This window comes from Oryzias latipes, chromosome 3 (genome assembly GCF_053564925.1).
Source record: "Oryzias latipes strain Hd-rR chromosome 3, Olatipes_Hd-rR_3.1".
Classification (NCBI taxonomy): domain Eukaryota; kingdom Metazoa; phylum Chordata; class Actinopteri; order Beloniformes; family Adrianichthyidae; genus Oryzias; species Oryzias latipes.
The window spans coordinates 24,341,990-24,363,635 of record NC_136239.1 but is presented as its reverse complement, the minus strand read 5'-3'; the positions used below and the strand labels follow the sequence as shown (position 1 = coordinate 24,363,635).

At 39.8% G+C, this 21,646-nt stretch overlaps 1 protein-coding gene across 4 annotated transcripts in view; it reads left to right on the top strand.

The window, feature by feature from the left end:
* zfhx3b (zinc finger homeobox 3b) overlaps positions 1-21,646 on the top strand; it is a 271,937-nt gene that overhangs the window by 230,181 nt on the left and 20,110 nt on the right. For all 4 annotated transcript variants that reach the window (XM_078944478.1, XM_078944477.1, XM_078944479.1 and 1 more), the window contains one exon: positions 18,924-19,031. In XM_078944478.1, the coding sequence (XP_078800604.1) occupies positions 18,924-19,031 (108 nt within the window). The remainder of the gene's footprint in view (positions 1-18,923; positions 19,032-21,646) is intronic.

Sequence of the window (21,646 nt, the reverse complement as noted above, 5' to 3'; positions counted from 1 at the left end):
CTGTTCATGGTTGTTTCTAAGAGCTTGTCAAAGCAGTTTTCAGATTACCATTGTATTATTATGCAAAAAGATAAAAACACAGCAAGTGGCTATAAACCAATTGTTATTTGTGCATTATCAAGTATGTACATAAGACATCTTTATAGAAAAAACGTGTCTACCTCCAGTGGATTGAAATGCAAACACAAAGCTCAGTAGTAACGGTCCTCTGCACTCTGAAGGTTAAAGGGTGAGTGGTAAAAACCGGGGCACAACTGACTAACTTAGGAGCAATCTTGTGAGGCTTTAAGTGTCCTTTTTTGCTGCAAAGGTCATTCATAACTTGGCCTCACAGCTGATGTACAGTGAGGGATATTGATTGATTAATGCATTAAGTGCTCACAATCCATTAGGTTTTGTGAAAGAGACTGGAAAAGAGACTTCTCTCACTATGTATTTTCACCTCTCCCTGTTGTGCAAAGGGCATGTTTTTTTTTTTTTTACTGGTTGAGTTTAAGGGACAAAAGCAAGAATATCTGCCAAGTAATGCATTTAAAAGAACGTTGGTTCTCATAAGTGTCAACTCAATTATACTCAAAGGGTTGAGAAAAGGAATTGCTACTGCATTAGCCCGCTGCTCATCTTGACCCAAAAAGAGAAAGAATGCATAGTTTAGTAAGTAAAAAAAGCTCAGGACAAAAAATAATGAAATATCTGTTTTTAACAAACAGTGGCCTTACAAAAATGCAGTTATCTGTCTCATCTTATTGTTATCACAGCAGTAAATATTGGTTCTAGGAGTAGCCACATCCCTTAAGTAAATTTCGTGATGTCAGGTAATGTTATTTCCAGCCTTGTCTCTATTTTGAGCTGATTATGTTGATTCATTGGTCAGATTCACTCTCAAATGTGTGCTACCACAACCATCCCCTTGTCTGTTTGGCACAGTTCCCAGGACACAGGAGAGAAGAGGCCACAGCAGTTTTCTACCTTGCAGCTGTGACATGATGAGCCTTCATCAGCTGTGCGCTGAGCATGAATGGATCTGTAAAAAACCAGAGAGTCAGTCATTACCTTAGAAACACGTGCTGCATTAGAGATTCATAACAGTGTGCCATCTCTGCACCTTTAATCTCTGCCGGGGCCAGCTCCATTAGGATCTTTTATCTTTGTGCTGATGCCTGCTGTTGATAATGGGGCTGCCGAGAAATCCCAAAAAAGTAGAGTCAACTCTGACATTATCACCCCTTTGTTTTTTCAAGGAGATGAGTGATCAGTTTACAGTATGATACTTGGGTCCTGATGTCTTTTCTGAAAATAAAATTTGCAGGGTTTTTTTCTATTTCCTCACAAAAGGGGTTATGCCCACGGATTATCCTTTGTTTTATACATTGAAAATTAAAGTCCCACTCAAATCATAATTTGATTTATTGTAAAAGCATTCCCAGTGGTCTTTTCAAAATGTTGCTTTTTGCCCAAATCCAAAAAACTGTCATTTTCTAGGACATAAGGCCTGTTCACACCGGGACGAATTGTTTAACGCCTCGTGACTAAACAAAGGGCACCAATGTGAGTGTGCACACCGAGGCGAAAAAACGCTAAGCGCCAAAGCGTCAAAAAAAAAAAAAACGCCTCGGGTTCGTTTTTTTTTTTCCGACGCGTCGCGTCGAAATCTATTCGACCAATGAGAATGGCGCTTTTGCACACGTGTCTGGAGCTTCTGAAGTTACAGTAAAACACAACTTGGGGGCGCTCAAACACAAAACTGCCTTGCTGAGCAAACATACCAGCGAAGAAGTTAGACGCCAAGTAGCGTCTACACTGCCGCGAAGAAATAATGACGGACATTCTTAAATATCCCCTTACCAAGTACCAGTTGGAGCTACTGATGCTTGAAATATTCATGTTTTCTTTGTATGATTCTGACAAGCGCGTAAATACTTGCTCTCTTCTTCTGAGTGAAAAGCGACTTTAAGAAGCGTAAAGTTGCGCAGCGCCACCTTGTGTACAGGAGTATTTCTGTTTACATTAAGCGCCATCTAAGGTCAGGGAAGGAAATTGCATGTTCGCTCGGCTCATCGTCAGCGAAAATCGCCTGGGTGTGAACACAAAAGACGTGGCGAAAAACGCTGGCGAATAACGCCTGGCGAATATTCGTCCCGGTGTGTATGGGCCTATAGTTTCTCCAGAGCGGGAGTAGCTCATTAGAAATTAAACCTACAAGCTTTTTACAACAGCTTTTTCCCATCTGCTCCTGATTCACAATGGTTTGGATATAGAAATACACAGAAATGCAGTTTTAAGTCTAATTTTCTTTTTACATGTCCATCACGAGAAAAATACCATAAGAATATGTTAAAAACATCAAAAACACAATTTTAATTGGAGTGGGTCTTTAACTATGCTGCAGCATAAGTGAAGCTGGAGACTCATCAAAGTGCTAGTAATGCAAACAGATATATGCAGAAAATATTACATTCAATTTTTTTTCATGCACAATTGTAATCAGTGCCGCTGCTATCAAATAATTGGAAAATCTTTGTAAGGTTAAAGTTTGAGAGAACATTGCTATTATCCTGAAAGTACACTGACGGTATCCTATGCAAAGCCTCATTGAAAACTTTGCTTTTGGGCAGACGAACACAACTTCCTAATGTTTTAGTAATTCATGGTAACCAATGTTACAATAATTATGAAAAATATTCCTCGCTTTTCCCTGCAAAGTCGCAGCGTACAAATCTCATTTCCAAGGCAAAGCGGGAAGGGACTGCACTGAATAATCATTGTGTTTAATGCTCTGGTCATAATCCCAGGTTTTATGATGGTTTTCTAATGATTTTCTAATGATGTTAAATATTAGTAGAGAGTACAGCCATAATTTGAACACAGCGGTCGTTTTTTCAGTGCTCGATCAGCATAGCCGATTGCAACTACAATGAAAATTACACTGGGAATGAGATTTAAGGCCCAACCCTTTTGGTGTTTTATTTTGCTGTCTCCCCATCTTCCATAAATTTTACTCCAGCCTGTCTTCCCCAGGTGGGAATACAATTAGGTGCAGGAGGCCATTTCATTCAATGCCACTGTCTGTCCACCACAGTCATTCATTAAAAGAAGTAAAAAAAAAAAGATTGCTGTAGCTGTCCCACAGGGCAAAACAGAGGATCCCTGGGGAATTTTAGAAGAATACAAAAAATATGGATAAAAGAGGGGAAAAAAGCAAATAGATGGCCATAACTTACCATTAAAAAAACTGTAGTTCCTGTTTGAGTAGATTCAAACTTTCTCCCTATTTTGTAACAACACTGGACAAAATATGTATTGAAGACAAAGGCTTTGTCTCCTTTCTGTTCGTTTTCAATGAATTACACCTCTCCACCCCCTACCCCAGCTTTTTAATTAAATGGCTGCAGTTCCATCTCTCTATCCGTGGTTCCCCATTACAGTGGCTAGATAAGGGATTGCTATCTGTAGCATGTTAAGAAAGGCTGCTGGGCAGCCAAGACTCATGAAATTTGTCACAAGATCTCATTTTCCTCATTGCCAGACGTGATGCTTATAATTGATGTGGAGGCAGTAGTAATTTATTGGCCGTCCGCAATTATCATCCCCTTCTAGCAGGGGGATGTGACTGCAATTTATAAATGTGCCCGTGTGTTGTTGGGTCTTGCGTGTGGGTGGGTGTGTGGAGGGGTGGGTGGGGTTACATTATAGTCCATAGATTAACACAAATCATGTTTGTCCTCATCTCATTGCTGGTCTGTGTGTGTTTTTGCTCATTCAGAATACAATTTAATTATTATTTCCATATTGTAAACAATATGTCCTCTGTTAAAGAAACTGCAGCCTTTTCAGCTGAGGCGCAGCGGCTGTCATTGCGCCAGCTGGACTTTCACACTCAGCCAGGGGCTTGAATGGCAACCAAAAGCCACAGGGTTGAAGGGGGGAGGGGTCACAAAGGGCAGGCTTAGGCAGCAGAGATTATTGCAGTCTATTGTCCCCGGCTACACCTAATGTCCAGAGTTCCAAGGTTTGATTTTACATGAAGTACAAAACAAGAAGAAAGACCCTGAGGGTTGAGTGTCAGCAATTCAGCCTTCCAAAAACAGACAGCACTGTGTTTAATGCAGTCATTTATCAATATTCTTCAGTGTCAAGTTCAGATACTAAAATGCACAATGAAAAGCTTTTAAATCTAAAAGGGATAATGATTAAAGACACCTGTTTAAATGTAATGTCTTCATATTACGTGGATATCCCTATGCAGTTAATATCCTTAAATGGTCAAATTAATTACTTTTCACATTCATAGTTGCATCTTTAAAATTACTAAAACCTATATGTTCTCAGAAATATTAAAACTACAATAATAAATCATTTTTTTAACAGAATGCCCTTAATGTTTTTTTGTAAATCAATCAGCTGCATTTCTAAACCACTAAATATTCACTAGCACTGGTACAATATCTCACGTTCCATCCTCCGCTACTCTTTGATATTCTCTGTTTTCACAAATAATAAGTATAGTGGTTCCTTAAACCATCCTTTTGCTCAGCAGCAAGCTCCTCGGTCCGACTGGATGGCTGCCATAGCATGGGGTAACAGAATGAAGAAAGTAAGGGCTGTCACCAGCAACCTTTTCAAGTATACTCCAAAACAGAACCTGTTTGTTTTGTCTATACCTGCATGCCTGTAGTGTGCACTTGCCAAATTAGACTTTCAAATCAAGAAGCCAGTGGGAGACCAAGACAATTTTTTCCCCCTTCCCTTTAATAATCATCTCTGTTCACTCTTCGGGGAGCTATCTTTATATTTATATATTTTTTCTTAAATGCACACTCTAAATGGGAAGAGGGTCCTTAATAAAGCATGCCATTCCAACATGTGAATTGCACAAGGGAGGACTGAAAAAAAGCAACAGAGGAGCATCGGAGAAGGGGGAGTGGGGTCTGCCGCTGCACCTTTCATGCTATTATCATTGTGGCATACCAAAGCAAGCTTTAGGCAATCAGCATAAAATTGTTAATTGCTTAGCCCACTTGTGTTCTGCTCAGGGGACCGGGGCCTTGAGGAGGTCCCACCATGCAAGTAGTAGCAGTCTAACTGACTGCCTACACATCCGATTTGCCACTGAACCCATGACGCTGTCCGACACGCCTGCTTTTGATGCCACAGAAGCAACTCTGGTAACAGACAAAGCATGCTGCCTTTTTCCCCCTCATCTATACACCTTTCTCTCTCAGATAGAGGTGGCACAGTTGGCTCAGAGACGGATAAATGAACAGCACACCTCCTGTTACATGTTCAGTCAAAACATGGTGCCCCTCCTTCTTGGTTATAAGTTTGGTCCTTGCTGGAGTCGAGGGAGAAAGGTTACACAGGGTGTCATATTAATGGGGCCTGTCACGGGCGTTGATCGTCTTAGGCATGGAGGAGGATGAGCACTCAAAAGGTGTTGTCTTCAAATAGGATTTCTGCTAGTGAGACATCCTCGTAGGGTGATATCCCCCTCTGAACAGCCACTTTCTTATAGAATGATCTGTTATTAAGCAAATGAAGTGCTGCGGGCCTAACGGTAAATCCCTCCACTTTGTCATGGTGTGCTTTCAGTTATCACATCCTGCTCTCATTCACTCCTGATGTTTCTGCCCACTTTACAATGGAGTCACTCAACACTTTTGAGAAGGTAGAACACCGGCAAGTTTCAGCCAGCTTGTAAAAAGCGCACTGCTATTGTAAAATAAATAGAGAGGGATCCCTCAAAAGGGGGATAAAGCAAAATGTTGAATTGTTTGAATTTAAAAGCATTCAATTCTGATATGTATTTAAAAAAACTTAGTTTGAAGCAAGGAATACTGTTTTAAGAGGAAAACTTTATATTTCAAAGAAGCATTTATGTAATTACAATCACTTGAGAAAGGTAGAAAAGTGATGCATTTTTTAAATAAATCTTTGTTGCCATTACAGCATGCGTATGAAATAATTTGTTTCAATAGTGAGAAGCCTACATGTTAAAGTTTTCACTTGTAATTACGGGCCGTTAATAGACTCTTAGAGTCGTCTAACCCGAGGGCAGTTATAGGATTTTCTGTCCTTCAGCCTGACAACTGCTGTCAGTTAAGCATGGACTTTAACAAAAGAGAATGTCTTCATTCACTTTTCTTTGACATGTGCATGTTGTCACAGCTACCTAGAGACGTGATAGAGAAAAATCTGGGGCCATAGTAAGGGGGCAGGGTATAGGGTTGGAATGGCCACTTGCTAGACAGCAATTGATTGCATTAATTGATATGCCAATATGTAAGCTTGTTACACCCACTGTTGCTTAGGATGATAGCTAACTGGCTGATCAATGGAACCAATAAAGCCCTGATCCATTAATGAGCAATGCTGTAATTAATGTTATCCCTAAACCAATTACCTCAGGCATTCTGACCAGGTTATCTCTGCTACACTGCTAGCAATTTTCCCATGCAGCTCTTTAATGGGCTCTTAGTCAAGATGGCTGTAAAGCAACAGTCTGCCGTAGACTATTTGCAGCTGTGGAAAAAGAATAGAAACTCCATAAAAAGATGCTATTAAAAAAGCCTTCTTTAGAAAGATGCACTTACTATCCAGTGCAAGTGACATTGTACTACATTTTCTTTTGATTTATCATACAATTTAGGTTTTTGTCATAATGATTAAAAAAATGTAAAAAAATTATTATTAAGGACATACATGACAGTTCCGTGTGTGTGTGTGCATATATATTTATAATGCCTTATCTTAATTAAGGTATCCTAATTCTTGATGACATTTTTATGGCTACAATAATGAAGCTTTAGATTCAATTTAGTTCAAAATTGCCAATTTTCTTTCAAATGCAAGATTTTGATGGTCCAGTCAGTCCACATCCTTCCACATTCTCATGTCTCAACAGTGTGAGTGACAGTAAATGGTAATGGGGTGGTATAGTGCTTCTTACCACACCACAAAGGCCATTCTCTTGGGACTTACATTTAAAAAAAATTAGAATAAATAAAAACAACAAAAAAATAAAAGGTACATTTTACTGAAAGACAAACCATCTGCATGTGGAGACGAGTAGGCTAATGTTTGTTTTATAGACAAAAAAAAGTATTTTTATTGGTTTTTTCATTATTTTTTCCTCAATTTTATTGGGTGAGCAAAGTACAATATTCTGGAATTTGCTCCTTGCTTATTTAAAAAAAAGGGGGAAACATTAAATTGGTAAATTGGCTTTGTTTGAAGTTGGTCTTTGGGAAACAGTGTTAAGTCAAGGAACATTTAGTTGTTTATTTAAATTCATCACTTTATATCATCATTGATTCATGATATCTTTGGCAAAAAGAAAGTGCCACTTTTCAGCTGGACTTAGTTGTTCTGGTGTGAGGCCTGCCGTCTTGTACTTATCACTTGTTTTGACCTTGTAGAGGAATTCTGATGACCTATTAGTTGAACAAGCCCTTTAGACCCAAATTCAGTTCATCTAATAGGTGTTGTAAAAGTGCAGAAAGGTCCATCTGTCTCTCTGCTTATTATCCAAAGCCTTAATCGGGACTTACAGCAGGGCAGGCTAAATAAACAGTAAGTAAGTTGTCTTGGGTAGAGGAACGTCAATGCCTGCAACTTGCTCAAGCCTTTCCTCTGAATGGTTCTTTATTGACCCCTCAGGACCCCCCGAGAATTCCCTAATTGAAAATTAATATTGAATCAATGCTGCGGACCATTTGCATATTGATTATAAACATCCAGGAAGGCACCAAGTATGTCTGGGATCAATAGGGCCCTTCTGCAGCAGACCGAGTGCACTACATCACATGGCAGCTGCCTGCTCCTGAGGTTAATGACTGCTGCTTGTTAAGAAGCTCCTGTCAGGTGGAATCCAGGTGCAGGGTCGTTTTGCCAAGCTTTGTGGCAAGTGAACTGTGGAGGAGGAAGATTGCTTGATGGGGAAATTAGGGATTAGGGCAACCCCTTAAGTGACTTTGGAGCTCTGGTGTTACTACTTAAGTGTATCTTTTTGTACATTGTTGTGGGAATTTTTTGCCCTGTGGTTGAACCTTGACTACACCATAAAACAGATAATAAAATTTCTGTATTAATTATATTGTTTTATGTGGGTTTGTTTGGAAAATGTTAGCTATTTCCAGACCCAGAGGGAAGGAAAAAAAAGAACAATACATGCCAGATGAAACAAGTCTCTTTTAATATTGAAATAAAACATTAACCAAATCACAAGACAGATGATGCCCAGATTCCTCTACTTTATAGCTCTGATTAAGAACGAACACAAACTACCCATAATGGCTTCCAAATGTAAAAATCTGAAGGCAGGAGAGAAGTGATCACGTTGGAAGAAACAAGAGTTTGATAAAAGTGAAGCAAGATCAAGACAAAGATTTCCAAGCCCCCTCCCGAAATTCAAGCCTGGTTAAACTAATGGAATTCTCATAAACTGGGTGATTCTCTGAACCACAGGAGACTACAGATCTCGGGTAAAGCACAATTGAGAGCAGCTTCAGTCTTTGAAAGACAGTGTCTTGAATTAATGTATCCGTGTAGTTTATGTCCACTTTCTCTTAGTCATGGCCCCCACCCAACCCCATACTCTGCACTGGGAGCTGGGGTCTTGGAGCCAAGAATGGAGTGCCAGGCCTGAAAACCGAGCTGCATCTGATTGCTTCATTACAGGCCCTTTCATTGACTTGGTTGCACTGAACTGATGAACTGAGGCAGTGGACAAGAGCACATAATGGGAAGAAATGAATTCTTATCACAGCCTTCTCAGGAGGCCACCAGTCTTCGCTTGAGCCAACAGAGGCCACGGCTGAATAAAGAGGAGGAGTCTGTGTCTGGGCCTATTTATGAGCCAGAGGCAGAATGGAGACAGAGAACACGATGAAGCTTTGGGATCTTGGATCCGTACACAGAAGGAGGAACCACAAATACGCAGAGAGCCACATTATTATAGGCAGCATGTTTTAATGATTAGTTTGGTGATTAGTGTTTGCTTTCTCCTGCTAACTGACACCCTTGGCACAATATTTTTTTCTCAATTGTTTACTACATCAGTCCTCAAGAGGCAGAGCTCTGCTTGTTAAAGTCCCTGCTTTAGGCCCCACAGTTGCACCCAAACACCAACCACTGGGATAAATAATTAATTGTGTACCTTACTGGGCTCTCGTCCCCAACTCTTCAACCTTTGTCTAATGAATGAGAGGAGTCTTCTACAGTGAACACAGTAACAGCAACCATAGAAAAACACCAACACCACCCATGCATATGACGGAAATGTAAGATACTGTGGAACACTACCACTTTAGCAGCATGCTGGATCTCTGTGGGGGAAAGGTTGTTAATCCCAAACCGTGCCTTAGAGAGGGTAGGGACTCCTCCGCTCAGATCCACATATCTCCTTAACTCTGAGCACAGTCAACAGTACAGTAAATAGATGGGGATCAGGGTAGGAAATGTGAGCTGTGCTCTTTCGACCATTAACAATTTAATTTAAAAGTAGAAGTCACCTTAAATGATGTGATGTTACATCTCTCTAATGTTCGGCAAATGTGCATAAATCAAAAGTCCTTTTAGTTGGTGGATGGGCGGATCAGGCAACACATATTTCTGCTGGTGTGAGTTGCTCTGTTCTCTCTTATCTGCGCTGCCATCAAACCCGCCACCATTCATACCTGTTCAGTCAGTGCAAAATGGTTTCCACAAAGCCGTTTAATTAGCCTCTTCTTTAGAATTCAAGGACACTTGGCATGTCTCTTATAGATTTGATATCCTACTTCTTTTTTTTTATTTTTGGAACAAACCTTTTAAGGGTTATAGTCTTAGTGTTCTTATTAAAATCTTTTGACTACAGTTTGATTGATTTATTGGTATTTCATGTATTTTTTTCCTATTAAACATCAGACATTACAATTCACTTTATTCATTTTAAACTTGCTGGCCTCTTTAGCCACATCATGCTCTCATTTTTGTCTCAGCTTCTCCCTCTCCTCAGCCTTCCTCTTGGATGACCTGAAGAGAACTGAGAAGCAGCATTTCTCAGTTCACTCCAAGTCTCCTCAGGAGAACCGTACAGGGGCAGCAGCCCCACAAGACAAACTTGTAACTCAAAGTTTCATAGCATGCTCTTGGAAAAACAGGGCATGTTATGATAAAATGTTTTAGAGAAAATAAAAATCTAACCTTACAATATTAGAAATGATGAAGAGAAAAATCCTACTCAGGAAAAAAACATGTAAGTATATGGTGAAAAGAAAAAACCAAGCAAATATGAATTTGGATTTTGCCATGTGTTTTGTATTCTGGTATTTTGCAGAGTTTATTAGATGTACCTCCATGTGCAAGTGATTTGATAATATTATTGCTGCTTTATTAGTATTTTTCATTTTTCAAAATGTTTTTTTAATGCAACAGAAAATATTCTGGTAATATTGCCAAAAATGGGATTTGTAGTTAAAATTCTCAACTCCAGATTAGATATTTTTAAACACAAGTTTTTTTCTTTAAAATGAGAAAAGCTTGGTATTTGTTTCACTGGCTTATGCGATTTGTAATTTTAATTGTCATTAATCATGGTTTTGGAATACATTTTTTGAAAATTTAGGAAATAAATAAATATTAAAATCTTGTTAAACTTTAACATACAATAAATATACTGTATATTAATCATTTAAAAGTTTCACAAAGTGTGGTCACCATCAAGTATTTTAACATTCTAGAGAATGTTATTGTTGTACAAATTCACAATTTGAGCACAGCATTTCGTAAAATTTAGATTTGCTTAAATGCATTTTCCATAATTGCACTATAAGGTTGGTTGATTATTTTATGTATAATTACTGTGGGAAACAACATGCCTATTAAGAGTTAATGGCAGTAACACAGAAAGCAATTACCCTTACTTTGCTGTTTACTGTGAAAATAAAGATTTCTTAAATAAAAAGGATCCTCAGACTTCAGCTTGGGCTAATTGTGTGTGGTCCTGTACGTGCATCATGATGTACATTATTTGCAAAGGCTCAGTTCTGAACAGAGAGCAACACCTGAACAAATTGTGTCCTGAATGTGGGTTTTTGGGACTGCTCTGCTGACAGGGAGTTATAGCTCCTGAATTATTTACCTACCAGGCTGCCGGACGGTAGTCAGGGCGACCTAGCCCCCGTAGTGGTTGTCGGGCGACATATGCCTTAAACAGGGCCATTAATGGACAGAAGTAGGGGTACTAATGAACACGCTGCAGATTGTGGATGGAACCAAAGGTTTCTCACCTTCCAACTTATTCTAAAACGAAGAGCCATGGGACTAGATAACAGTACCGCAGAGATTTTCAAAGATTCAAAGAGTACAAAACTTTTTAATTACATAAAAATATAGGTTATATAAAGAAAAAGATTGAAAAAGATAGAAACAACCACCCGTTTTGCTATTAAGGAGAAATGTCAAGCGCGGTGGTAAGGCAATAGTCTGTGTGCATCCCTTTGTTGTCCTCCCTGACATTGAAGGCTAATTTTTCATGGTTATTTGAACTGGAAAATGAAAGAGAGGTTTGTGATTATTTCCTATAAATGACAACACAATCACATTACGCTTCAGTACAAACACAGAGAGGATATTGCCTTTTCATATTTCATGTGAAAGTAATGGATGGGCTATGCAAAGAGGAACAGAAAGAAAGACAAATGGTAAAAGAAAGCTCCCTATGTTTGATTTGTATTAGAAACTGGATAGATGGAGGTGGGGATAGCATTTTTTTTCCAATAAGTGGTTGTGCTCTCATGGATGTTTTAAAGTGCCTGCACAGTATAATGATTGAATTTCTTCAGCAATTAGCTATAAGAAACCAACCAAGTTGTAGTTCAAGGAAAAGTTGCACTGCATATCCACTACAGACTGCAAGAAAAATAAATATCTTTGGTAAGGTATCCCAATGCACTGACTCCATCCATAAATGTATAGCAGTATGATGAAATAAATAGAAATAAGTAAGATAAATAAATGAGCACGATAAATCACTACCACATCAGCCTTCACCATTTCTCTCCTCTAACCTAAAACATCTGTACTTAGCGGGTCGTTCAACTTTTGAGAGCAAACACACATCAATTCTACCTTATATTTTATATTTGAAATAAAATTGATTAGCAAAATTGGTATTCATAAGCTTGCTGAATTCTGTTTTATCTCTGAGTACGCTTTCAAAAACAAACAGACTGTCAAGCTCAGGGCTTTAGATGGAAACAGAGAACTAGTACAACTGTAGAGGAGGATGGCAAAACAGTGTGCACTGGACCAAGGAGCTCAGAGAGGTGTTTGTGTACCTTAAGTTCTAAAGATTAAAGAACTCCGGAAAGCGTTTGGCAGCAGGACTCATGTAAAATAGGACTTATGTGGGTTCCACGAGTCGGACTCCTTGCACGTGCAAAGGTAGGGGCTACATACATCCAACCATGGTAACATTGATCTTTGAGCTAATACCTCCACATAACAGTCCACAGGCAGATGGAAGCACTACAAAGATATGCAAATGGTACATTCGATAAATCGACAGACAGAGATCTTTTTCAGACAGTTCAGTGTACTGGTCTGCGGTGCCTAAAAGGAGAGATAAACAGATAAGTACCTGTTAATGGACAGAGACATAGACAAACGTGCGTGCTCAGATAAACACAAACCCACCTGCCTGAGACTTGGGAAAACCCAAATCAATGGGAGAAATTTCATGTCAAGCAGAAGTGTGTTCAGAACTCAAAAAGTGTAGGGACCAGACAGTGTGAATTAGAAGAAAATCCTTGTATATCGTGGCACATTGTACTTTTAATGTCAAAGTTCTCCAAGAACAAAGCACTTTGCTCTCAATTGTGTGTGTAAGAAAAGAAAACTAACAGTGGATATAGGCTTATTCATTGCTCTTATTTGTTAGATATGAAACAAAAGCTGCTGGGTGTATGTCATATATAATAGATGTGGGCTGTCTTGTTAAACCCAGCAGGCTGTATGTGGCTATGTCTCTGTGGAGAGGGGCTCTGAAGCTGTGTGTACCTGGTAATTAAAGGGAGTTTGTGGAAAAAGCCAAACATCAGGAGAGATGAACTATGAACAGAAGAGCTGTGACAGTTTCAGGTTATGTGATTTTTGTGTCCCTTTTTGCCAAATGAAAAATCAATATATTTTCCGCGTTATACATATTCAGAGTGTCCACCATACTTCTGCCCTGATGGAAAGTGATGGAGTAGAGGATAGGGAGGGAGGGGAGGGGAGGCTTGCTTGCTCGCCTGTCAAAGCTGTACTATCGCATTTTCCAAGTCAGTGGTGAATATTTCAGAGTTGATGTGATTGCCCTTCATGACAGCAGTGATGCCCCCGACCCCCACCCCCAGTTCTTTTTTCCTTTTTTTTTTTCCTAACCACCCCTCCAGCCGACCTCACACTCCGCCAACCCATCCCAGTTAGGTTTGGTTCCTTTGAACAGCCATAAATAGGTGAAGCCATTGTAGTTTGAAGACACGGGGGGGGGGCATTAATAAAAAGAAGTTGGTTTTAGAAAGAGGCTGCGCTGGTAGATGATAAGCAGAAATGCATGGCGGGGGTGGGGGTCATTTCCAGGGAGGCACTGTGACTCTTTGTACAGGACAATGTCCCTCAGGCAGAGTAGATGGGACAGCGCCACTGAGTGATGCTTTTGCCCCCATCCAGGCTTTTAGCCTACTGTCCTAGCAGGGAAAAGTACAGCCTTCATCTTCCATTGTGAGCGTAATATGTGTTAGTTTGCAGCCATCATCTTGTGCATTCAAGGAAGTCACAGTATTGTGTGTGTATGTGTGTATATGTGTGTGGCAGAAAAATGAGCAATGCTTGAATGCTCAGTCCCAGCGTAGTCACATTAGCTTAGATCCTCTTCTCCTTTATCACTCAAGTGAAACGCACTGGAGCTGCACTTACATTATCCACTTTATTTGTAATGTATCTAAACATGCTTCTATCAAAAGAAAAGTATTTCTAATTACTTTGATTTCCCACAAGGCAGCACATTAGGGAAAATTACTCGGCACTCGATACATATTTTTAATTTGAGTATCAAGAGCACAAAAAAAGTTGTCAGATTATCCACTTTTAGTGCTATATTGTTGTCTGTTTTTATGTCCCAGGATAGCATAAAGACTAACTCTGACCTGAATACTTTAAATGGCTCCACAGAGTTTGAACTCCAAAGGGATCAAACTAAGTGTTGCGCTGCAGACCCACAGGCTGTTGTGATGAGCAGGCACCACCAGGAAAACAGACGAGTGGCTGCAGGAAGGGCTGCTGCAGCGGGGTTTAAAAGCAATCTGAGCTAATAGCGCTGTTTGTGATTAACCTGCAGTTGAACACTTTCTTTTTTTTTTTTTTTTTTTTTGCCCAAACCCTAGACTCCTGCACTTCTAGCCCTCCTCCTCTGGTTACTCCTGCCCTCAGCCCTATGAGACACAAAGTATTCATTCACATTTAGGTCCTGAGGTCACAGCAGGGCCAGTGGGGAGAGGCCAACGAGTCCCCCCGTGGACAGGTCAGGAATCTAACACATAACTCTGACCATCGGTGCTGACTGAGGGAGCTTACTCCTCTTTCATTTCAACATGTGAAAGTGGGAGAAAGTATGGGAGGGTATGCGTGAGAAAAGACAGTTTGGAAATGAAAACATGCTTTCATTTTGTGAGCACTTGGAATATCCAGAATGTAGTGAAACATTTAATATATAACCACACACTTTACCTCTTTGCAGCACGAGTTTGGAATAGATAGCCTTGCTTGGTTTTCATATAACAAAATCTCTGTGAGTAAATAGATTGTTGTTTTTTTTACAATGTGTGTTTATATATACTAACATGGTTCTCAAAGTGCAGTAGCGGAAAATATTTCATATCATCCTGCGAACTGAGTAGATGGTCATAAGCAAAAGCCCCATCCTAACGTGGGTCATCTGGTTTTGTTTAGAGGTGCAGCTTAAAAGGACACAAGGAAAGAGCTTCTGTAAGCGTGTGCCGGAGGTGGGAGGGTTACGAGGGCTGGGGGGTGTTTTCCTGTATATGTTATGCCTTTAAAGAGGGGTCTTGCATATGGGGTGCAGAGGTGCTGATATGAGGAGCAGACAATGCATGAAAGCCCTCAGCGTGGGTCCTGTGTCTCATTGTCCCATGGTACCCTCCTGTCACTTTCATTTTGTGCCCTCGAGTCCAGAGTCAGGCCAACTTTGATATAAGGAAGGGGTGCAAAGGATGATGAGGGGGAGGAGGGGGCAGTTTAAAAGAAGAAGAAGGGGAGAAAGATGGAGTCTGTGAAGTGTGAAATAAGATTGCTTTTTATCCGACAGCGCAGTGCCAAAGAAAAGGAAGCTGTCCGTCCCGGGATAAAACGGGGGGGGGGGGCATACACCTCTTTGATTTACAGTGCAGTCATGTGACACTTGGATAAAAATGATAACGGCAGCCTTGGTAATTTTAATGAAAGTAATGAGATCTTAGACTCAGAGAAAGATCCCAGAGAGAAGCTGCCAGCAATGGGGGAGAAGCACAGTTTAACCTTTTAGATAGATAGCTGTCTTGTTCAGCCACATACTATAGGCAAAGAGAAAAAATCAACAGAAAAAACACTGGAGCCATTTTCAGGTAGGGTTGGATTTTTGTTCTCTCAGAAAAGCAGTTACCATCATAGCAGTATATTCAGCTGAGGCCAAAGACGGAGGAGGAGCCTGACCTTGTGAAAGATATCTAGAGTGACTATTATTACTTGCTGCTGCTCTTCTCTACAGTCTGGGAAGGAATACTGGAAAGTGCAGTGGTTACTATCAATTATTTATTCAACCGTTTGTGCCTGTCAGTCTGATTAGCATTAGTGTAATCATTGCTCTTCAGGGGAAAGGAAGACTGCTTTCTCCCATCTGAAGGTAATCTTGCCATTTTCGGTTTCTCATCTTCACCGGGCGCCTCTTGCATAGCATCTGCTTTTGTCATTTCCACATATTTCTTCCCTTTTCCCCTTCCCGTGTTTCTGTCTGATGCTGCTGGGCCCCCTCCCCCCTGCACCTCATTAATTTCTGTGAGGAAGTCGCTCTTTCCCAGCTTGTATAGAGTGACACCTATGGGTCTGATAAAGTCTTTGCACTCACTTGCAAAGCTCACCAGGGGAAGGGCTCTAAGTGCCAAGATGGTTTATGGGTGTGTGTGTGTGTGTGTGTGTGTGTCTGTCTGTCTGGGAGATGCTGCAACAGAGAGCCTATGAAGTGAGTGACTGGCAGAGAGGAGCTGATATTTATATGCTTAGAACAGATGAGTTTAATCTCTGTGTCGGCAATGGGCTTATTCAGCTTGCATGATTAGATTAATGTAGTTGTTTCATATCATTGTATTAGGATGGTTAATGAAGACAATTAATTAGAAGACAACCTTCAGGCTATTGTCCTTTACATCTTTCAGATTTGGGTTAGAAATGGCTGGCTGCCATTGCTTTGAGTGTTTCTTCTAATCTATTTTCAGAGTTAATCTATGGCTGCAGTTTTAGTGCTTCCTCCATTTGCATCCCACTCCTTGGCCACTCGTGACCTTTCATTAATTATAGTCTGCCTAGCTTTAATCATTCTGTAATACTGTTTAGATGAGACAAGAAATGGGCAAAGCCATTTGCCACTCCAAGATGTAACAGTGCTCTTGGAATCATGTCTGCAATTCTGGATAAATTATGCATGGAATCCTGCGTTGTGTGTGCTTAATGTGTCATACATGTTGGTTAAACATCTCTATTAAGAAAGAAGAAAACACCTGAAGAAAAAAAATGTCACTTCATACATTTGCATGTGAAATATGTGTGCCGGTGCCAGATGTTGGGGGTAGGTACAGGGAACCTGAACAGCTTTGGAATGTTGGCTGCCTATCGGCGTAATGTTTGAATGTAAAGTGTGTCGAAACGTGTAGGTGGAGAATTAGTCTCACTACATGTGTCACCTAGCTAAGAAATGACACCATGCTCTGTTTTCAGAGGTGAAAAAACTTACCTGGGGATTATTTTGTAATCTGAGTGCCTGCACTGCTGTACAGCATCTTAATTCTTGCACACTACTGGAGATTTACATAGACAGGTGATAGATGAGAATTTGGAGCTCTGCAGCAGACCAGTGGATATCTGGAAGCGCTCTTCCTCACCAGCTCAGGATGAGTTGTGCAGGAGGGTTTCATTGCGCTAATAGAAAAGAAAGGAAAAGGAACTCAGTTGTTTTGTTTTTTTTAGTTAAATGCATTGGATTTAAGGAACACTAAAATATGCTTTTTTGCAAAAAGCCAGTGATTCCTTTAAAACAATGGAAATTAAACTTAGCTTAGTTTAATTTTAAAACTTAAACTAAGCTATACAGAACATTTTCTCATCCAGAAAATAGAGAAGCACTCCTATATATTAGGAAGCAGAAATTGAAGGGTATTTTTCTTTTGATGACACACTTTTCCCCTGTATGCATTTTAGCAGCAGGCAGATACGGCAGCTATATGGCAGCTGCCTTTTTCTGACCTTTAACATTTATGCTTAATTGACAAAGATACAAGCAGAAAATAACACAATATAAATTGACTAAGCAATACGTTACCCCCCTAAAAAATGTACAGTGACCTTCATATGATAGTAAGATTCATATGTTCTATAACATGTGCCAGAAATGTCATGGGGGTCATGCCATGACAGTCTGGCTGAGGAGTTTGTTTCCCTATTGAGACTTTCCTGGTTTGGCGAACACGATGAGTATGAATTTATTCAGCTTTTTCCCAACTGAGGGGATAAGCAGCAGGTGATGAGGGACAATGTAATGTCGTAAAAAGTGGTTTTGGCTCTGGGCAGTGATGGTGAGCTCAGATTGGATGTGTGATAACTGCATGGTTGAATACTTGAACAGGATATTTCAGCAGCTCTTGTAGCTTTGTCAATATATCAATAGCTCATAGAGTAGAGACCAAAGCATGAAAGCATTTTCAAAAGAGCATTTAAGTACATTTGCTGAGAATTAGCTGACTTGTGTAATAACTGATAGAGGCTATTGACTGCGGCCTAGTTTACTGTTGTCAAATCAATGCTACTGCATGCAAGTCCCACTACTTTTAAACAAACTTAACAGGCAAAGGGGATGTTCAGGGGGCACTAGAGGGAAATAAACAAGATTGATGCCCTTTTTATTATCTGTTTTTGCTATCTTTTCCTCTGTGTGTTACTTACAAATGGCGTTATTGAATATCCATTGTTTGTACTTCGATGCTCCTAAATGGTCTGATATATCGAGCTGAGGCTTTTAAGGTGGTTACATGGGATTTCTGCCTTTGACTTGGCATAAAAATAAAATGAATTGTGGCTCGGAAAGTTTTAAATATTCATGATTTTTTTCTTTCTATAGTAGGATAACAGAAGTGAAATGGGATTTGTATTGGTAAGTAATCTAGCAGATGGCAGCAGGGGACAGTAAATGTGTGTGTGTGTAGAATATGACAGAGAATGTGTGTGATATAAGGTCTTTGACTTGAGAGATATGCTTAACAGAATCATTTTTCCATCTGTCCACTTCAGCCCACATGTGTGCTTCTTTTCCCTTGCAGTTTATGGCCACATTAAAGAGGAAGAAAATACTTGTCAATGACGAAAAAGGAGAGGAAGAAAGATGAATTTTTCCTGTTCCCAAATCAGTGCATGCCTATGCTAAATTTTAAGTCAAAATAAATATGACGGAAAAGATCACGCCGTACGGAACAGAGCAGAAGGCAGATTCTGCCCTCTTTGTCTGCTAGCCTTGCAACTGTGTGTCAGCAAATGTAATTGTTGTGAGCTCCTATAGAAAAAAACGCTGCCGTCCCTTTAAGTGCTTCCACCAATTCTGATGGCGTGGTGATTTACATATCCCGTTCTCCCTCCCCCTTCAGGAGAGCTGAGCGAGGATGTGGAGGCTGCTAGTGAGACCACCACAGACCAGGAGGACCAAACCAAAGATAGAGAAAGTGGGGGGGAGAAGGATCTCACCAAAGGGACAGGTAAGACCAACATTTACACACATTCACTGTTTGTATGGTCAACAAGCTTTAACATAACAGGCCTTTTTTCTTTTGATTAAAATAAACATATACAAACAATTGAACTTTCAGTATTATAACAAACTTTGACAACTTACTAAATAGCGTTTGGAATATTGTTGTTGTGTGTTTTCAGACATTGAAGCTCGTTATAAACTGTGACATGTGACCATGTTTTGTCATAGGTGAGGAAGGTCTGAACTAGTCTCAAACATCCCAGTCTCAGCTTTGTCACACAACATTTAGCACACAACCCTCTCCAACATTTACCTTTAGCAGTCAGGATGGGCATGTCTTTCTTTAATGACGTATAGGTGGTGACTTTTATGCTTGGGGGTGGAGCTTCAGGTTTGAATCACTGATCAAGCAGGTTGCTTTTCATTTTCAGATATATAACATATCCAAATTTTAGCTTTTAGGTGTCCCTTTTTTTTAGTCAACTTTTCTTTGTTTGACTTTTCCAAAATAAAGGAAAGGATTTTACATTTTTTGATTGTTTTTGTCTTTCCTGGCCTGGTTTTGGTAATAAATTTGAGTCACTGCAAGCATATAAAGGAAACATCCAACCCTGTGGATTTTTTTAGGTAAATATGTATTTCTTTTTTTTTTTTTTGGGTGGAGATTACTGGCCTTACTGGTCACACAACAGAACAGAACAACTATGATTTTATTAAGCATGAAAAGAAGATGCTCCTATTGTTGAGGCCTCCCCACCTGTTGTGATGACATGTCTGGTTGTAATGCATCTGGATGAATGATCTAAGTTGGAGCAGCTTTATTAACTGTACTCGCACTTTGCTGGTCTTAGATATGTATTGGCTTCACCCCACTGGCAAACGAGGTCTGCACTGATTAAACCCCGAAATGTTAATCATGTTCGTCTTCAGCTAGTTTTAAAACCTTCATCCTAAATGGTGCTGACTACAACTTCACTTTTATTCATACCAACATCTGTAGTTAGGTGCTTTGCTCTCCATAAAGTTTTCTCAAAAGACAATTTCTTTCACTGAGACTTTTCTGTCCTTTCCCCTCAGTTTCTCTAATTCATAAAGTTTGAAGAGTATATTTTTCAAGCTGTTTCTTTATTATTCTAAGGACATGCTGCTTTCAACTTTTAGGACATAGCCTCATCTGTCCAATTCATTTCAATAAATTCCCATTATGTCTTTGTTACAGGCTGCTTATTACAGAGTTTCTAAAGGTACTTTTTAAAATTGGGGCTTAGCTGTTTTTTAAATTTTTGTTAAGAGTTAATTCAACAGCTCGCCATTGCTGGATTCAAGTACCTTTTTTGATTTAGCATTTCTCTTAACTTAGTGTAAAGTGACTCAAAAAAGAAGAAGGTTAAATCAAGAACAATAGCCTGAGCATGGACAGGTACAAGGACTGGAGGGAAGATGAGTAAGAAAGACACCACCGTTCATAGAGAATCTTACAAAGGCTTTCACGAAGCTTAGCAAACTTGCTCAAGACCACTTCAACACTGTCAGGTTAAAAAGTAAAAACAATTCAGACCTTTTGCATACTAAGTTTTCATAAAGTATAGCTGGAAAAAAAAAAAAACTTCATCATAGTGTTTGAAGCCCGGCCTTTGTGAAATGTCTTTGATATTCGAACTTCTATTTTAAATGAGGCTGAGTTGTTTGTGCTCTTTGAAAGGGCGACACTCCTCTTTGATGGAAGAAATAATGATATGCATGCCTGACTGAATATGGCTAAAAGTATGTTTTAGCACATCAAAATAAAGCACTTTAAAAAGCATTAAAATGAGCCGGCCGATTAATAATTCACTCATACCTGTGGTGCACAGGAAGACGACTCCTCGCATTAGGATTCCTATTTTTTGAAAGGCATGCAATTTGATACAAGCATATTCAGTTTCTTTCCTCCCCTCTGTCAGTCGCTAATCACCAAATAAGTGTGTTTCTGTGTTTTCACAAAGGAAATATGTGCTTGCATATGAAAAATTTACAGCTTCCCAGCAGCTTATTAGAAACGCTTAGTTAAAAATAGCATTGCATTAGGGAACCAGGTCTGAGGTTCTGTTTGATGTCAGTGGAAAGGTGGATGGGTGAGACGGTATGTGGGTTCAAGGCTGTGTTGTCAGCAAAAGGCAGACGACTGTAGTTAAAGGAAAGGCTCTTTATGTTTTTCTGAGTGACAAAACCCATTCAGAATAGATGCCGAAACGCTGTCTTATGAGTTAAAAGCAGAGACCAAACAACAGATTTGGTAAAGAGGTGAGTTCTAAGCTGGTGATTGTCTGGAAATTTTGTACTGATAGTCCACAGTTGGAGTGGTTGTTAAAAAAAATGTTTGGGAGTCTTGGACAACCTGTTATTTTGTAAGGTGTTTTCTACATCCCACTGCCTGATGCTGCGCTGTTTCTAAAGTCAGTCATTAGAATTAGTGAAGTACTTCTTAGCCTTGTCATGTCACTGGCAGAACAGAGTGCAACATTGTTCCTTTACAAATGACAATCACTGTCAGGCAGACAGAAAAAAGGGTCCCTCCCTTTTAAAGCTTCTGTCAATCTTATTTTCGTTTTCTTGTTCCAAGAAGCTCTTCAGTATTCA